Here is a 15,000-nt window from a genome sequence, read left to right as displayed (position 1 = left end):
TTTCACTACTACAAATGTACTGCTGCAATTTTTCTGACACACTCTGACATTCTCACAATGAGCGCAACAGAAAACCTAATTTAGAGAGTGAGATTTCTGGCCGTGTACTCTAGTTGTCCAGTTGTCTTCAAAGGTCCTCCCAACCTCTAACACACATATTCATGTGGACTTGCACACACACACCAAGAATCAAGAAAAAACGTTTTTTGACTTAAGGTCCTTACATACAAGGATCGTTTATTGCGTGTGCTTTAATTGGCATTAATTTAAACTGCTGTTTGTGTCATGAGTACATCCACACAGACTACAGATATTACTCAACGATAAAGCGGCGTAATATATATTTTTTAATCAGGTCGATTTGTCACCGCACATAAAAGTATCAACCTGTATAAATGAGGCATAACCAAATTAATAGATGTGAAATATTCGTGGACAGATTCAGATTCGTTTTCTTCGTCACACTCCCGTGTAAGGACCTTAAATGCGCCAAAATAGGGACGCCAGCATTAATGTGGTTAACAAACATTAATTAAATTGATTTGTTTGATCCAAATTTTAATCAAACATATCAGACAGTTTACATTTCCCAAAAAGAATGCATGTATTTAATTAAATCTGACCTAAGGCGGGGATAAAAACAAATCTCCACTGGCCATAAAAATGAATGACCAGAGGGGGGCTATCAAAAGCACAGGCATGGACCATGCACAGTACTACATGTACAAGACCTTGCACACACACTTGTACTTACAGTACATATGCCACCATGTACTCACGCACGCACACATGCACAGTACGGTTAACACATTAAGACCGGGATCGCATCTGTGTCACTTACCAAACAACATTTCGCTGTATGTTGATCATGCAATGACAAATAAACATCTTATCTTATCTTAAAGATTTTTTTGGCTATTCAAAAATAGCAGATCTACAAGCTCATAGCGCGGCACCGAGTGCCGCACTATCTATCTATCTATCGTGAAGTCGTGAAAATGTGTGTTTATATATATATAAATTTTTAACTCAAATCTTTGCTTCTGGGGTTCAGATGGGGGTCCTTGACATGAAAACGATTGAGAACCACTGATATATATACGCTTTAAAAATATATAAATTCAAAGATTTGCACACATCTTCACGATTTTTCAAAAATAGCCAAAGAAACCTAAAAATGACACGTTCCCGGTCTTAAAGGGTTAAACACAGCATGGGAATATGCTGTGTTTGCTGAAGTGTAGTACATTGGCTCAGGAGAGGTGTGACAGTCTGTTCTGTTCCCCCTGTCCAGGACCATACCCGTGTCGTCAGTCCCATCATCGATGTCATCAGCCTGGACAACTTCGCCTACTTGGCTGCCTCTGCTGACCTGAGAGGAGGTCAGTGTCGCATTTAGACACATTAACCCTGGCGTCCCTGTCTTAAATAGCAGTTACCCATACACCTACTTTCTTTGCACACCTCTCCTTCAGCCATCCCCTCTTGCCCTCTCTAACATAATGCTCACATTCCATCAAACCCCACCACTCCTTTCTCTCTCTCTTTAACTCTTGTTAACTATCTTTAACTCTCTCTGTTCCTCTATCTCTGTTGCTCTCAGGTTTTGACTGGAGTCTGCACTTCAAATGGGAGCAAATTCCTATTGAACAGAAGATGGCGCGGAGTGATCCCACACAGCCAATCAGGTAAGCCTGTTACACTCTGTATTTTATCCTCTCCTTAGTCAGTAGTACAGATAAAGAATGGTACCTGTTTATCCACGAGTTGTCCTATAGTTAGGGCAACAGATAAGGGATAACTTCAGATATTTACATACTAGTCCATATTTAGACAATATCAGTTGCTTTAGTCCATAACCGCTGAAAAGGTCCAGGTATGAAGAATCATGACATCACGAGTGGAGGAAGTTGCTAGTTGTACTTCTACTTTGTATTTACTGTAGTTGGTATAATATTAGCCTATAAATGTACATTCTAACTGTCTAGCATTCAAAACCAGCTACACTATATTTGCATTGCTCTGGAAGCTTCTCTACAGTTAAAAATGAATTTAACTGCATATTAATGCTTGTATTCGTTTATATGGAGTTTGGGTGAGTTTACCAGGGTGGACTTCTTCCACTCCTGACATCACAAAACGGTGGATTTAATATCTCTCGTTAGCTGTTCAAACACCAATTTCCAAAATAACATATTTGTTTTCCACGGTATTTGAATCTCCAGCATTTATGATTGTATTATTAGTATTATTATTTCTGTTGCTGTTGTTGTTATTATCTGTTGAGCTGTCTTTATAATCTCTATTCTTAGAGATCCTTGATGTGTTGAGTTTCAGTCTGGTGATGTACTAGCAGAACCTTTCACTCGATCAACTGTAAGTGACTCTGCATCATCACATGGGAATGTACATGAAACCTCTGACTGTGCATCCTGCAGGACTCCAGTCATTGCAGGTGGGATCTTTGTCATGGACAAGAGCTGGTTCAACCACCTGGGACAGTATGACACTTACATGGACATCTGGGGAGGCGAGAACTTTGGTGAGCTTGCTGGCTGCATCTGCAGTATTATACTGTTATCAATGAAATATATGCATTCAGGTAGACCTTCCTTGGTTAACAGATGTTTTAACCACTTAAGCACTATTTTATAAATGTGTATCTCTGCAAGGCCGGATGGCCAAAGGCCGGAGATTATGTTGTCACCCCTGTCTGTCGCAACACATTGTGAGCTTGTACAGTTGTAGATTGGCTATTTTCACTACTTTTGAGTGACACTGTCATTCGACGAAGTAAGCCATTAATTTATGGAAAAACATTCAAGTTTGAAAGATGCAGATACAAGGTTTTGACCTGACAGCGAATCAAATCAATTCTGAAACTTGCCGTTAACAAGGAGTGCAGTAATATGGTTGTGTTTCTTAGTATTAGTTAGCAGTCCAGCAGCTAAATTCTGTACCAATTGGAGATTTTATTGTTATTTTTATGAAGTATATGTAAGTGGTTAAGCAGAACACTGAGCCTCTATTGACTCCAAAGAGCCCAACAGTCATGTAACTCACTCCACAAATACAGTCATGTAAATTCTCCAAGAAGAAAATTAAACCCAACCCTCAAAAATGCAATAATGTTGATAATTTATTCTTTGGGTTTCAAGGGTCATAAACTTTGCTAAACACATATGTTGTTTTTATATGCATATAAACATTCAAATTGAATAATGACCCCATAAAATTGTAGTTACATGGGCATATGTTTCATCCATGACCATGAAAGCAATGATTATGCTTTATATCAAACCCTGCTATAACGCCTGGCTGTGGAGCACTGCAGATGCTGTCCGCTGGTGGGTTTGACGGGCCCTGTGGCATGCTGTCTGATAGGCCACACGTGTCCTTGGAATGCACAAGGCAGCAGAGCATTAAATTATCCTTGCAATGTATTTTCATATGGCTGATTTACAGTATAGTATGAAGCCATCTGGTGCAGTGCATAAAACAACGTCACAGGTGGACACTGCCAGTGCCAATATTGAGCTGGAAGGAGAGAGAGAGAGAGAGAGAGAGAGAGAGACACACACACACACACACAGACAAAGAGAAAATAGATGTAGACAATAAACAATATGTGCGTGCGTGTGTCTATAACCATTTAGAGCTGTCGTTCAGGGTGTGGATGTGTGGAGGCAGTCTGGAGATCCTGCCTTGTAGTCGTGTGGGTCACGTCTTCAGGAAGCGACACCCCTATGACTTCCCAGAGGGCAACGCTCTCACCTACATTAAGTGAGTATGCTGCACTGACATTAAAAGGTCGAGACCACGCGCCCTGTCTGCTGCAGTATATGATTACAATGAAAAAGAAATTACCTTCATTTAGAAAAGCAGCCTATGCTTGTATTGAATTTCAAATTAATTATTTGCTTAAAATGGAACGGGAAGAAATACTCAAGGAGTGAAATAACTTCACTTGCTTTAGTACAACTGAGCAATTTTCTAGACTGGTCTAGAAAGATTCCTTCCTTTGACATTTACAGAAGACAAATATTTAAATGAGTGACACCATTGAATCCGGTAACAGATATTTTGTTTGTTTTTACAGTCAAAGGCTGCTGTCTGAATTATCCTATCTCCTGCAGCATTACAGTATATCATTAGGGCCGTAGTAAATAGTGGGAATGTTTGCAACAGTGTCATTACTGTGACTGAGCAGGTGTTGTGTATGTGTTGACACAGGAACACGCGGCGGGCCGCAGAGGTGTGGATGGACGATTATAAACAGTACTACTATTCTGCAAGGCCCTCGGCACAGGGCAAGGCCTTTGGAAGGTCAGTATTACAACTGTCTTCTCTCATCATATCACTTAACCACATGAACCGTGAATATGGTCCCTATTCTCGTTCAAACGTTCTGTGAAATAGCAGATCTACAAGCTGTCTGTGAGCTTGTAGATCGGCTTGGTGTGGGGGGAAAAAAGGTGCAGACTAATTTTAAAGCCCCGCAGGACCCCGATCAACTAAGTATATACGGTTTAAGTGGTTCAAGTACTGTACATAAAGCCTACTGTAGCGTACAGTGCATGAGATGAAACGAGACGATGCAACATGATACGATTAGATGAGATGAGACATAAACTGTATTGATCCTTAATGAAATTTTAGGCAACACTGGGACAGCAAATAACAATCATATACAAACCAATAACAGCGAGGACACATTACTCAATATTAGTGATTCCCCATTAGGTGAGACCATACTAGTAGCAAGATCTTTTGGTTTCTATTCCAGCCAAGGGCGCTAAGATGGTGACCTGCGGGCCTCTGGGGAGGGTTGCAAGTCTACTGTCTGGAAGTAACCTTCTCTGCTTAATGTCTGTTAATGTCTCTTTCTCTCTTTCTCTCCGTTGTTTCAACCCTGATTTGTCCTTTCAGCATCGCAGACCGCTTGACGCTGCGGCGGAAGTTGAACTGCAAGCCGTTCCGTTGGTACATGGAGAATGTGTATCCCGAGCTGAGGTGAGAAGATGCCCCTTCATCTTCAAGACCATCATTCTGCATCACTAAACATTACCTTACACTAGGAAGAAAGAATGCTTTCAGAAGCATCACACACACACACACACACACACACACACACACACACACACACACACACACACACACACACACACACACACACACACACACACACACACACACACACACACACACACACACACACACACACACACACACACACACACACACAGACAGACCATGATCTGGGCACTTAACTTGACATCAACTTTTAATGTATGTTATTACCGGTAGCTGATGTCAGAGACAGTCTATGTGTAAAAGTCAACATAACATTATGTTGCCTAACAGACATGTTTAGATGTTCTACAAATACTGGAATTGTATGGGAAGGTAGAGCCAGGGACAGTATGTGCATTATGAATTAGCATGTCCCCTTGCGTATCTCTTCCATGGATACTATATCTTCATTTAATTGGATGCACCTGCATCGTGCCCTTACACATTTATAACTGTGTGTCATTCCACTTGTTGTTATTTTGGTACCAGGACCTGTCCCTTAGCAACAGAATCCAATTACGCTATAGAGCAGTGAGTCAATTCACTCCATCTGTTCTTCGCAGTTAAAACAACCCCTCTCATTGTCCCCCACCTCCCCCCAACTCCTCTCTATCGATGGCTCCCCCAGGATTCCTGAGCAGGAAGCTGTGTCCAGTGTGCTGAAACAAGGCGGGCTGTGTCTGGAGACCCACGGGACGGACAGCTTGGGCCTGGCAGAGTGCAGGGGCACTGGAGCCAACAGGCCGCAGTCGCAGGTCTGACTTCTACCACTAGGGGGAGATTCAAGCACCTCAGGTGTCCGGGGATGGGGGGTGGTTATTAGAGATAGAACAGCTGTTGTGCAGAAATTAGAATCCGGATCAGAATCATAATCCTTAATCATAAGCCTTTATGATAACAATGAATGAACAGGAATTTGTCTGGGTGGCATTGATGCAGGGATTAAGAGATGATTACATATAGTAACATATGTATACACTGGCACACATGGGCACAAGTGGTTCCCTGCATTCAGAACAAGGGCACAGTGTAAGCCCAAACAGAAGTGGTGACATGAATTTCACGTCATGTTTTATTTTGGAACTTTGGAGGGTTTTTACTTGATGTCCACTGTGTAATAGGGAATGTTTGTGTATAATACTTGCAGACAGCAGATTTAAAATAAAAAAATAATTAGATGTGGTTGAGTTAAGATAAATGATTGATTGTGACATAATACTATAAGGTTTTAACAAAGCAAATGAGTCCGTTTGGTCCAAGCCATTGTTGTCCATAATCAAACGGCGGACATTTTGCTCTTTCTTCATACTTGGAGGTCTCACACCTGAGTATTAAGTAAGAGCTAAATGACCACCATGTGAATATGGTCTATTTAAGTCCATAATACCTTTCCTTAATGTTTAACATCACCACTGTCACCACCACTGCTCAAAGGCAACTAGCTTCACTCTCCGATCTGAGACTACATGTCTGACATCTGTCTTTGGACAGAAAACATAGTGATTTGTAATGTAGAAGTTCCACTAAATATGTAATGTAATGAGCATATGGTGTCCTCAGAACAGCTGTAGTTATTTGAGGCCAAATTCAGGAAAGCATAATAATATCCATAAAAAATACATAAAGAACGGTTTCGTCCCACACTTTGTCATTCATGGTGAAAGCAAATCTGACACGGCAGCATTTACTGTGTTTGCTGTTTGTACTTGCATTATGAAAACTAAAAGTAAAGAGATAGAATTTGTTCTGTATATAATTAAGTGTGCAGAAAACCTGCAATTATACAAAAAGCCTGTACATGACATGACTTCCTCCTGGTTTTACCTTTTTAAAATACAATACAAGATGACCACAGTTACAGAAGCCCTTGGAGCTGACAACATGTTCTCTATTTTGCAGAGGTGGGAGCTGATGGAGCCACTGATCCGCCAGCAGGACCTCTGCCTGGCCATCACAGCCTTCACAGCAGGCTCAGTGGTCAAGATGGAGCCCTGCAGTGCAAAAGAGCCCAGACAGGTAAGAACAAATATTATTGTATCCTTATCAGGTGTACACAAAGGTCTACTGCTACTGCTGCTGCTGATGCTCATTTACGTACAATCGATGCCATGTGATGCGGTGCGAGAGTGCAGAACGCCAACTCAGGACTCCTGAATCGCCCCTCCACTCCCTCCTGTTTAGCATCAGGGTCTTGAGCTCTACAGCAGGGGTCTTCAACAGGGGGTCCGGGACCCCTAGGTCCTCAGAGTTACTACAGGGGGGGCCGCCAATTTTTTTGTGTGATAGGGACTGTTCACTTGAACCCTAGCATCCCTATTCTGAGGGGAACATTAGCCGAAAAATAGCCGATCTACAAGCTCACAACGTTTCGCAAGTGGTTTGGTGTAGAAAAAAAGAGCAGACCAAGTACAGAGTGAGAGGTCTAGTTTACAAACTATTGAAGGTTTAAGTGGTTAAATGTCTGAAAACACACATTTAACATAGATACATGATGTAGTGGGGGTCCCTGCTTCATCTCTCTCTCTCAACTAGGGGGTTCTTGGCCTGAAAAACATGAAGACCCCTGCCCTACAGTGTTGCTAGCTCCACTGTCATGCTGCAGTGTGTCGATGTAGGTGGTGTGTCTCTTTCCCCTCTCAGCTAGTTGTGCCTGTGTCAGCTTGCTCGTTACCAGTCCCGGTGCCTGACACAGTGCCCTGCCAGTCTCATACTTCTCTCTCTGACCTTGTCCGTGACCGACGGGGAGGCCTCTGTAGAGCTCCACGTTTCTGATGTGGTCCACCCATGTTACATCAAGTGTCATTAGTAGCATTCTTGTATAGACACTAGGCCTGTCCCCGACTAAGGATTTGTTTAGTCGAATCTAATTGGCGACTAATTGCCAATAGTCGAAAAAATAAAAAAAAATTTCTTCTTTTTTTTTAGGGCCAAAATACATTTTATTTCAAAGGGCCAAGTCTACACAGTTTGTTTTGTGTCTCCAGCAGAGTTTCTAGTGTCTCTATCTCTCTCTGGAAGAGGTTGCACATGAACTCTGCAGCCGCACTGAGGCGCTCCAACACAAACAATACCAATACAAAGACGAGGAATAAGAAGAATAAAGTGGAAGTTACGTGTGGTTGCAGGTGTAGACTTAGCCAAAAACAATGAAAAAAATGTTTGGCCATAAAAAAAAAATGACTAGATTCGACTAAGAGACACGCAGTCGACTCGGACCCCCCGCGACTAACCAGTCGACTAGTCGACTTAGTCGAGGTCAGGCCTAATAGACACTATCCACTGGGCTCTGTATAATAATGTATGTATTCCGCTACATACGATAAATCACACGTGAGAGCTGGCCAATACAAGCACAGTTTGTACACTGTTGGCCAAAGAACAGATCGGCTTTCACAACCAGTACACCCAGTGTACCAGCTATGCCAGTACGCCAGGATAGAATTTGCAGAGGGGCCAAGCCCAATTTTCTAAATTCTTGGCTACTGATGTCCCAAATATCCTGGAAAACACCATATTAAAAAAATCTGATCAACATCATATATAGACTCTCACTGCATTTTGACATTTTAAAAGGAATTTCACCTCATCTTAGATAGTAGTATTAGAGGGAGGACATTTGTTTAACACATAGCAGATGCTAGCTGTCACCCGCGGTATTAAACTCAGACGTGGAAGAAGGTAAGAGAAGGGGTTGTTGCCTGCATCTCCTGTGGACCACACTACCAGACCAGAGAGAATGAAGCCCTTTGTGGTGCTACTGTAGCTCCGATCTGGCCAAAATGATGAGAGTTGTTGATTTTTATGGACCCCGTAAAAAACTATCACTCCCATAACTTCAGACCCCACCCTGCCTCTTCCCGGCTCTTCCTGTGTGGAGGCCGACCACTCGCATCCCTGCTGGACATGAAGTTGGCTTCACGCTTGATTTATGGCAATGAAAAGATGAGTTTTTAAGTCGGACCATGTGTGCGTGAGAGTGTTTGTGGGACACGTGCCAGCCTATCCTCTCATCTCCCAGCGGGCCCTTCTCAATCCTTTGAGGATTCTTTCTTTGGGTGCTTGCCCATCAATAAGCAATCTATTTTGCTGTTGGAGACATTTGGGCTCTGTGTCCTCTTGCTATCAATTGCACCAGAGGAAAAAAACTCAATCTTGCATTCTGACTTTTGTCTATAAATGAATGAGAAACTATATCGTATTTAACCCACTGAGGTATCTCATGTAGAAGTTGCTCCATCCATAACAACAAATTTCACAGTGGAGGTCAAAGGTTGGCCTGCTATTTACTGTAGTCTATTGCTTGGTGCAACACAAGTTAATTAACTTTATCACCGCATTCTCAACATTAATAAACTTCTAAAAGTAGCTCTCCACTGTACCAACGGCGGCGGCGGTAAGTGCTGGAAAGCGTCTGTTGGCGAAAATTTGCTGTTGAATGGGCGGTGGGTACACTGTCGCGTCGGGTCGCAAGTTATAGGGAAGCATCGAAAGCCGAACGAGCAAGCTCGGTCGGCTTTCGACCATCGGATAGCAGTGGGCTTGTTGTTGAAAAAGACATCTAGCCTATGGCTTGATGTCTTTTTCAACAACTAGCCCACTGCTAGCACGCGCGCGCGCGCGCGCGCGCGCGCGCGCACACACACACACACACACACACACACACACACACACACACACACACACACACACACACACACACACACACACACACAGACCCTCTCTCCTTCCATAGAATAAGATAAACCCATGACTGACCGAGTCACTTTGATAAACCTCCATCTGGCTGCAGGAAGCTCTACTTGGCACTGTTAGACTCTATTGTTCCTACAACCTCTCTAACTAGTTTATCATCGTGTTAATGAACTGGGCCTTTATACACACTAATTTATACACACTGATTTATACACACTGATTATACACAGCCAAAGTCTCTCCTTGCACACTTTTCTTCTCTCCTGAGTCTCTTGAGGAACGAGCTCAGCCAAATAAATATAAAGCCATCAGAGTTCCTTGAGCAACAATACAAATACAAATTCCAATGTAACTGGACTGCAGAATGTACTTCAGTCAGACACTCATCGAGATGAAAACCAATTATTGCAATGACATTGCATTGCATTTGAGGACCCCCTTGAAAATGAGATGATGCATCTCAAGGGGTTTATCCTCTAATTGCATTTTGAAATAAAATATTTGACGGTGTGGCTCTGCTCCTGTGATGCTCTAGAGCAGTCTGTGCAAGTGTGACACAGACTCTGAGATCATAAACCCCCCAAAGCAGAGCCTAAATATACACAGTTATTACATGAACATGATAATAAACATAATGAACCCCCCCGAGTGTAGAAACTAAAGATGAAATTAAAAGAGAGTGATACATTACATGTGATCCTGCATTGAATGACATGCTGACATATTGAAAATCTAAATGCTGCTACAGGAGGCGGCTGGAGACGGAGGGAGTTTGTTCACCGACAAGCTGTCATTGTGGTAGCAGAGAGAGACGTTGAGCATGTATTAGTGAATGTTGGTCTGCTTAAATACACCACGCAGATCGAACCATTAGATCGTGGCCATATGTGATTGGAGGGTGTATGGGCGTGGGACCGGCTTGACTTCCATGCCTGCCTGAACTACCGCAATGCTACATTTGTGTTTACTGTGATCGATACTGGTGATTTGAGAGGGAATGGAAGGGAATGACAACCGTTTTGTAAAGATTCTCTTTCATTAGGAAATCAGGCAGTCGACTCCGCTTTGTATATTTGCTAGAAAATAAGAGGGTAACTAAAGAGAGACAGCATAGATTGCGGCTGTAATGGAAATTCCACGCTTAATGAACACTTGTGAGATGAATCAATAAAGATGAATAAACAATCACGCTGGTGTCACTAACACATTAGTGTGTTAGTGTTTCTCAAATAGCTGGTGAGATTACAAGAGTTTTCAGCGGAGGGCATTTCTCACACATAAGTCTTTTGTTAACAAATGACCTTGCAGCAAACGCTTAAAGAAACAGAATGCAGAAAAGGTAAGACTGGACTCCACTAGACAAAGTCAGGTGAAATGATAATAATTTTCCCATTACAAGTCACAAAGGAGAAGGTTCTGGTACGATTTGATTCCATATCACTTTTAGTCACCTTTCACTTCCATTCTGCTGGTTGTGGTCAGACAAACATTAGATGAATGGATGGATGGCTGGATAGATGGATGGATGGATGGATGGATGGATAAATAGATAGGTAGGCAGGTAGATTCATGGGCAGCTCCAGAGAGACAGGACACTTATCCACTACACTATGTCACGGCCCATTATTAACCACATGAACCCTAGTGTCTCCATTCTGGGGCAAAGATTTAGCGAAAATAGCAGATCTACAAACACAATGAGTTGTGAGCTTGTATGTGGCTATTTTCAACGAAGAGATTCGGTGTAGGGAGAAATAAGTGGACCAAGTATTAAGCCCTGGGGGACTCCGGTCAACTATATAAATGGTTTAAGTGGTTAAGTACCGGAATTAACCATCATTGATCATTATTATATTACAATTGAATATTAAACAACAAGAAATGACATTACACCATTATAAACTGCTACTGTACATGCATTCTGTATTTTTCAGCATGACCCTGATTCACCTTCAGACAGCCAGCCTTGATTACTGTTGGCTATTGAGTAGCTCCACTGTAGTACACACACAGTAAAATCTTGAGTGTCAACTAGACCCCATTTGCTTCCATTTCTACACTGAGAGTTATATTAACACTCTTTTTACAGTGTAGTTGGAAATTAACACTCAGGATTTTACCGTGTACCTTTTAATGTGCTTTCACAGTCGTCACTGAGGGAAGGGAACCAGCCTATTGGGGTTCAAACTGGTGACCTTAAGGTCACAAGCCTGATCTTCTAACATTTGGACTCTTGCAGCCCTCAGATCCCCCCATTATGTGTTGTGTTTCTTCTCAAGATTTTACACTCAATCAGATGTTACAACTAGATTACTTACAAAGCTGAAAGGGACGTTTTATGTGCAAGAATTGATGTTTTTTTTCCTGCTGTGAGATGGCAGTCTGCCGTATTCTGCAGCTGGGCTTACTGTGATTTTTTTTCCCCACTCTAAATGCAGCAAGTCAATCATTCTTATGATTACTATAATCCACGTCTGACTCAGGCTCCATTACTCAACACTAAGTTGAACCTCCTGCACCAATGCACATGCCCATGAACCAGAAAATAATGAAGAACAGACCATGGGCTAATATTCCTGTATTGTTTATAATGAGTGGGAAATAATAACTCAAGTGAAAGGTTTAGAGTTTGATGTCCACATCAGCGAATTATGACTGTCAACCATTAGAGAAAGGTCATAGGTTGAATACTCTCAACAGCCAAAATAGTCATTTACAGCCGTGTGTGCTGTCAAAGTGTCTTTGAGCAAGATACTGTAAGCCACTTGTTCTCAATGTGGGTTCCGCGGACCACCAGGGGTCCTTGGGGGTTCCAGAGGGTCCCCTGCTAAATGATTGATACTGTAGAAAAAACATTTAAGGAAGTAGGCAAGACGAATGATCGTATGCTGAAGATGGAAAGTTTTCATTTCATGAATGTTTAAAACAAGCTTGATATATGCAATCATACAGAAGTGAACTGATTTTGTACCTAACTTCTAATATTAATGAAAAAAAAAAGAAGGTTGATACGGTAGTTTGGAACCAAATGGACCCTTAACACATTGAATGCCAAAAACGGTCCGGACCGTTTTTGAGGGTCCAAACGAGAAGTGCCGAAAACGGTCCGGACCGTTTTTGACCCAATTCTATTTTTATACATGTGGGCCACGTGGGGCGCTAAAACGAAACTTTGACATCACCCAAGCAGTTTCTGAGAAGAAGAGGCTGGATGTGGCTCCATGTCAAAAATCCTTCCGGTCGGCGTTTTCAATGTTATCTCCTTGATTAAAAGCTTAATATCTCCATTTCTTTTTAATGTGGTGGAAACGAGCCGTTTTCGATCGGCGATCACGCTGCAATGGAGGGTCGCGTTGGAAATATTATTGTTCCAGGCGTTAGTCGGGACCCTCCGCCGTCTCGCACGCACGCTTTGTTTACATGCATTTCCGCGTCGGGGCTTCTCACAGCACGAAATGTATAACGCAAGTGGATGGAAGAAATGCTGGCACTCAACGTATAATATTTTAATAAACCTCTGGCACCCAATGTGTTAAGGGTCTGTAACTCTCAGAGTTAAATTAACACATTTTACAGTGTAGATTGGGATCCTAGAGATAGAAATTGTATCAATTGGGGGTCCGTGGCCTAATGCATATAACACGGGAGGTTCTTTAAATTAAAAAGGTTTAGAATCACTGCTGTAAGCAATATCAGGACATCAACTATAAATGCCCCCCAAAAAAATGCTTGTGTTCTCACCTCTTTGTCTGTTCCCTCTATCCACTATTTCAGAAATGGAAGCCAAAAGGGGCGGCATTACAACACATGGTCAGCGGACTTTGCCTCGACAGCCAGCCTCCGTCGGGTCCTCCCGCCATTGCTCAGTGTCGCCCCCAGATGGCCAGCCAGTCCTGGGAGCCGCAGCTAATCACCTGAGCCACGCAAGTCAGGGAGAGAGGGAGGAAGGAGAGGAAGCAGATACTGGCCCTGGCTTGGGTTGCAAAGACCCAGGGGATCATGTCTGCATAAACTGTCTGTCGCCTTGGTGATGGATGAAAGGAACTGGCTTTTTTTTGTTTTGTTTTTTTCTGTGATGTCTACTGCGAGCCCACGTCTTGCTGGGTGTCGAGAGTGCTGTTGAAAAAGGATTTGAAGGTCTTTCTACGCTACGGCATCTGAAGTCCTACCTTCATGTGTACAGTGCTTCAAACTCTTAAGGATGCTGTGGTTCCTTTAGAAAGATCTGAGCTTTTCATTGAAAACCGTTGCACATCTCCCTTATTATTTTCCTGTTATCTATCCTGGCCAACGAGTCACTTACAATTCCAGAATGGTGATAATTGCCTCAAAAAACTAAAAAGGAGTGCATATTGTACCATAGAGCATACGCTGAGCATATATTATCACTGACTCAGTCAGTGCTCGTAATGTTGCAGAGTCTTACGTTGGGGTGTGTCTAATGATGGCGACCAGGGCAGCTATATGTATAGCCAAACTGAGATCTGAGCTTTTCTTTTTCATTTTTTAATATAAAATAAAAATGCTGACTAGCAGTCTTGAAAAGTGCCATGCAAAGCACTGTCAGGAATATTATTTATTGTTTTGCATGGTCAGACCCAAAGAATGTTTTTTTCTTCTTTGTCATTTCAAGATTTTATGTAAATATATGAAGCAGATGACAGCTTGTTTTTTTTTGTGTACGGTATTCTATGTGTTGTTTGAAAAATAAAATGTACAAAGAGATTTTTTCTAGTCATTGGTTTGCAGGCTATGCAAATAAATTATACATTTTGAAGAAGCTGCAATAAACAAATGAATAAACAAATATTTCACGCCAAAAGAGAAAGAGGGAATGATACCAAGATGACAAGCAATGACACAAATGAATAGTACAAAATCAACATACAAGACAAGTATGGGGAATTTCACAACACTGCAGAAAAGCTCTTGCAATAATGCTTTCATTGGTGATTTCCTTGTCATACTTAGACTAGGGCAATTCATGAACAGCCTGAAACTGATCATTTCAAATTATAAATATACAGGCAAAACGTGACAAGTTCTTACCACATGAAATATCACCTACCCATTCCACTGGACCAGTGTGCAAAATTTGCGTATCACTTTTTGAGATGCACCATGACCATCTCAAGCGTATCTTCACATTTCTATTGAGTGATGAACTTGGGCTTTGAGAGAATTACATAAAAAGTTCTGCATGTAAAATTATCATTTAAATGGTTTGACCACTTA

General features: G+C 42.0%; 1 protein-coding gene across 1 annotated transcript in view; it reads left to right on the top strand.

Moving 5' to 3' along the window:
- The window catches only part of galnt16 (UDP-N-acetyl-alpha-D-galactosamine:polypeptide N-acetylgalactosaminyltransferase 16), a 41,535-nt gene extending 27,047 nt beyond the window's left edge, over nt 1-14,488 (top strand). Inside the window, exons 7-15 of the mRNA XM_080413804.1 lie at nt 1,295-1,382; nt 1,604-1,688; nt 2,439-2,542; nt 3,657-3,783; nt 4,234-4,326; nt 4,930-5,013; nt 5,702-5,828; nt 6,973-7,089; nt 13,540-14,488. Coding sequence (XP_080269930.1) covers nt 1,295-1,382; nt 1,604-1,688; nt 2,439-2,542; nt 3,657-3,783; nt 4,234-4,326; nt 4,930-5,013; nt 5,702-5,828; nt 6,973-7,089; nt 13,540-13,683 — 969 coding nt within the window. The 3' untranslated portion in view covers nt 13,684-14,488. The remainder of the gene's footprint in view (nt 1-1,294; nt 1,383-1,603; nt 1,689-2,438; nt 2,543-3,656; nt 3,784-4,233; nt 4,327-4,929; nt 5,014-5,701; nt 5,829-6,972; nt 7,090-13,539) is intronic.
- The last annotated feature ends 512 nt before the right edge of the window (nt 14,489-15,000 follow it).

This window comes from Gymnoscopelus braueri (assembly GCF_963280865.1).
Source record: "Gymnoscopelus braueri genome assembly, chromosome: 19".
NCBI lineage: Eukaryota > Metazoa > Chordata > Actinopteri > Myctophiformes > Myctophidae > Gymnoscopelus > Gymnoscopelus braueri.
The sequence above is the reverse complement of the archived record's forward strand: the minus strand, read 5'-3'. Positions and strand labels throughout refer to the sequence as shown.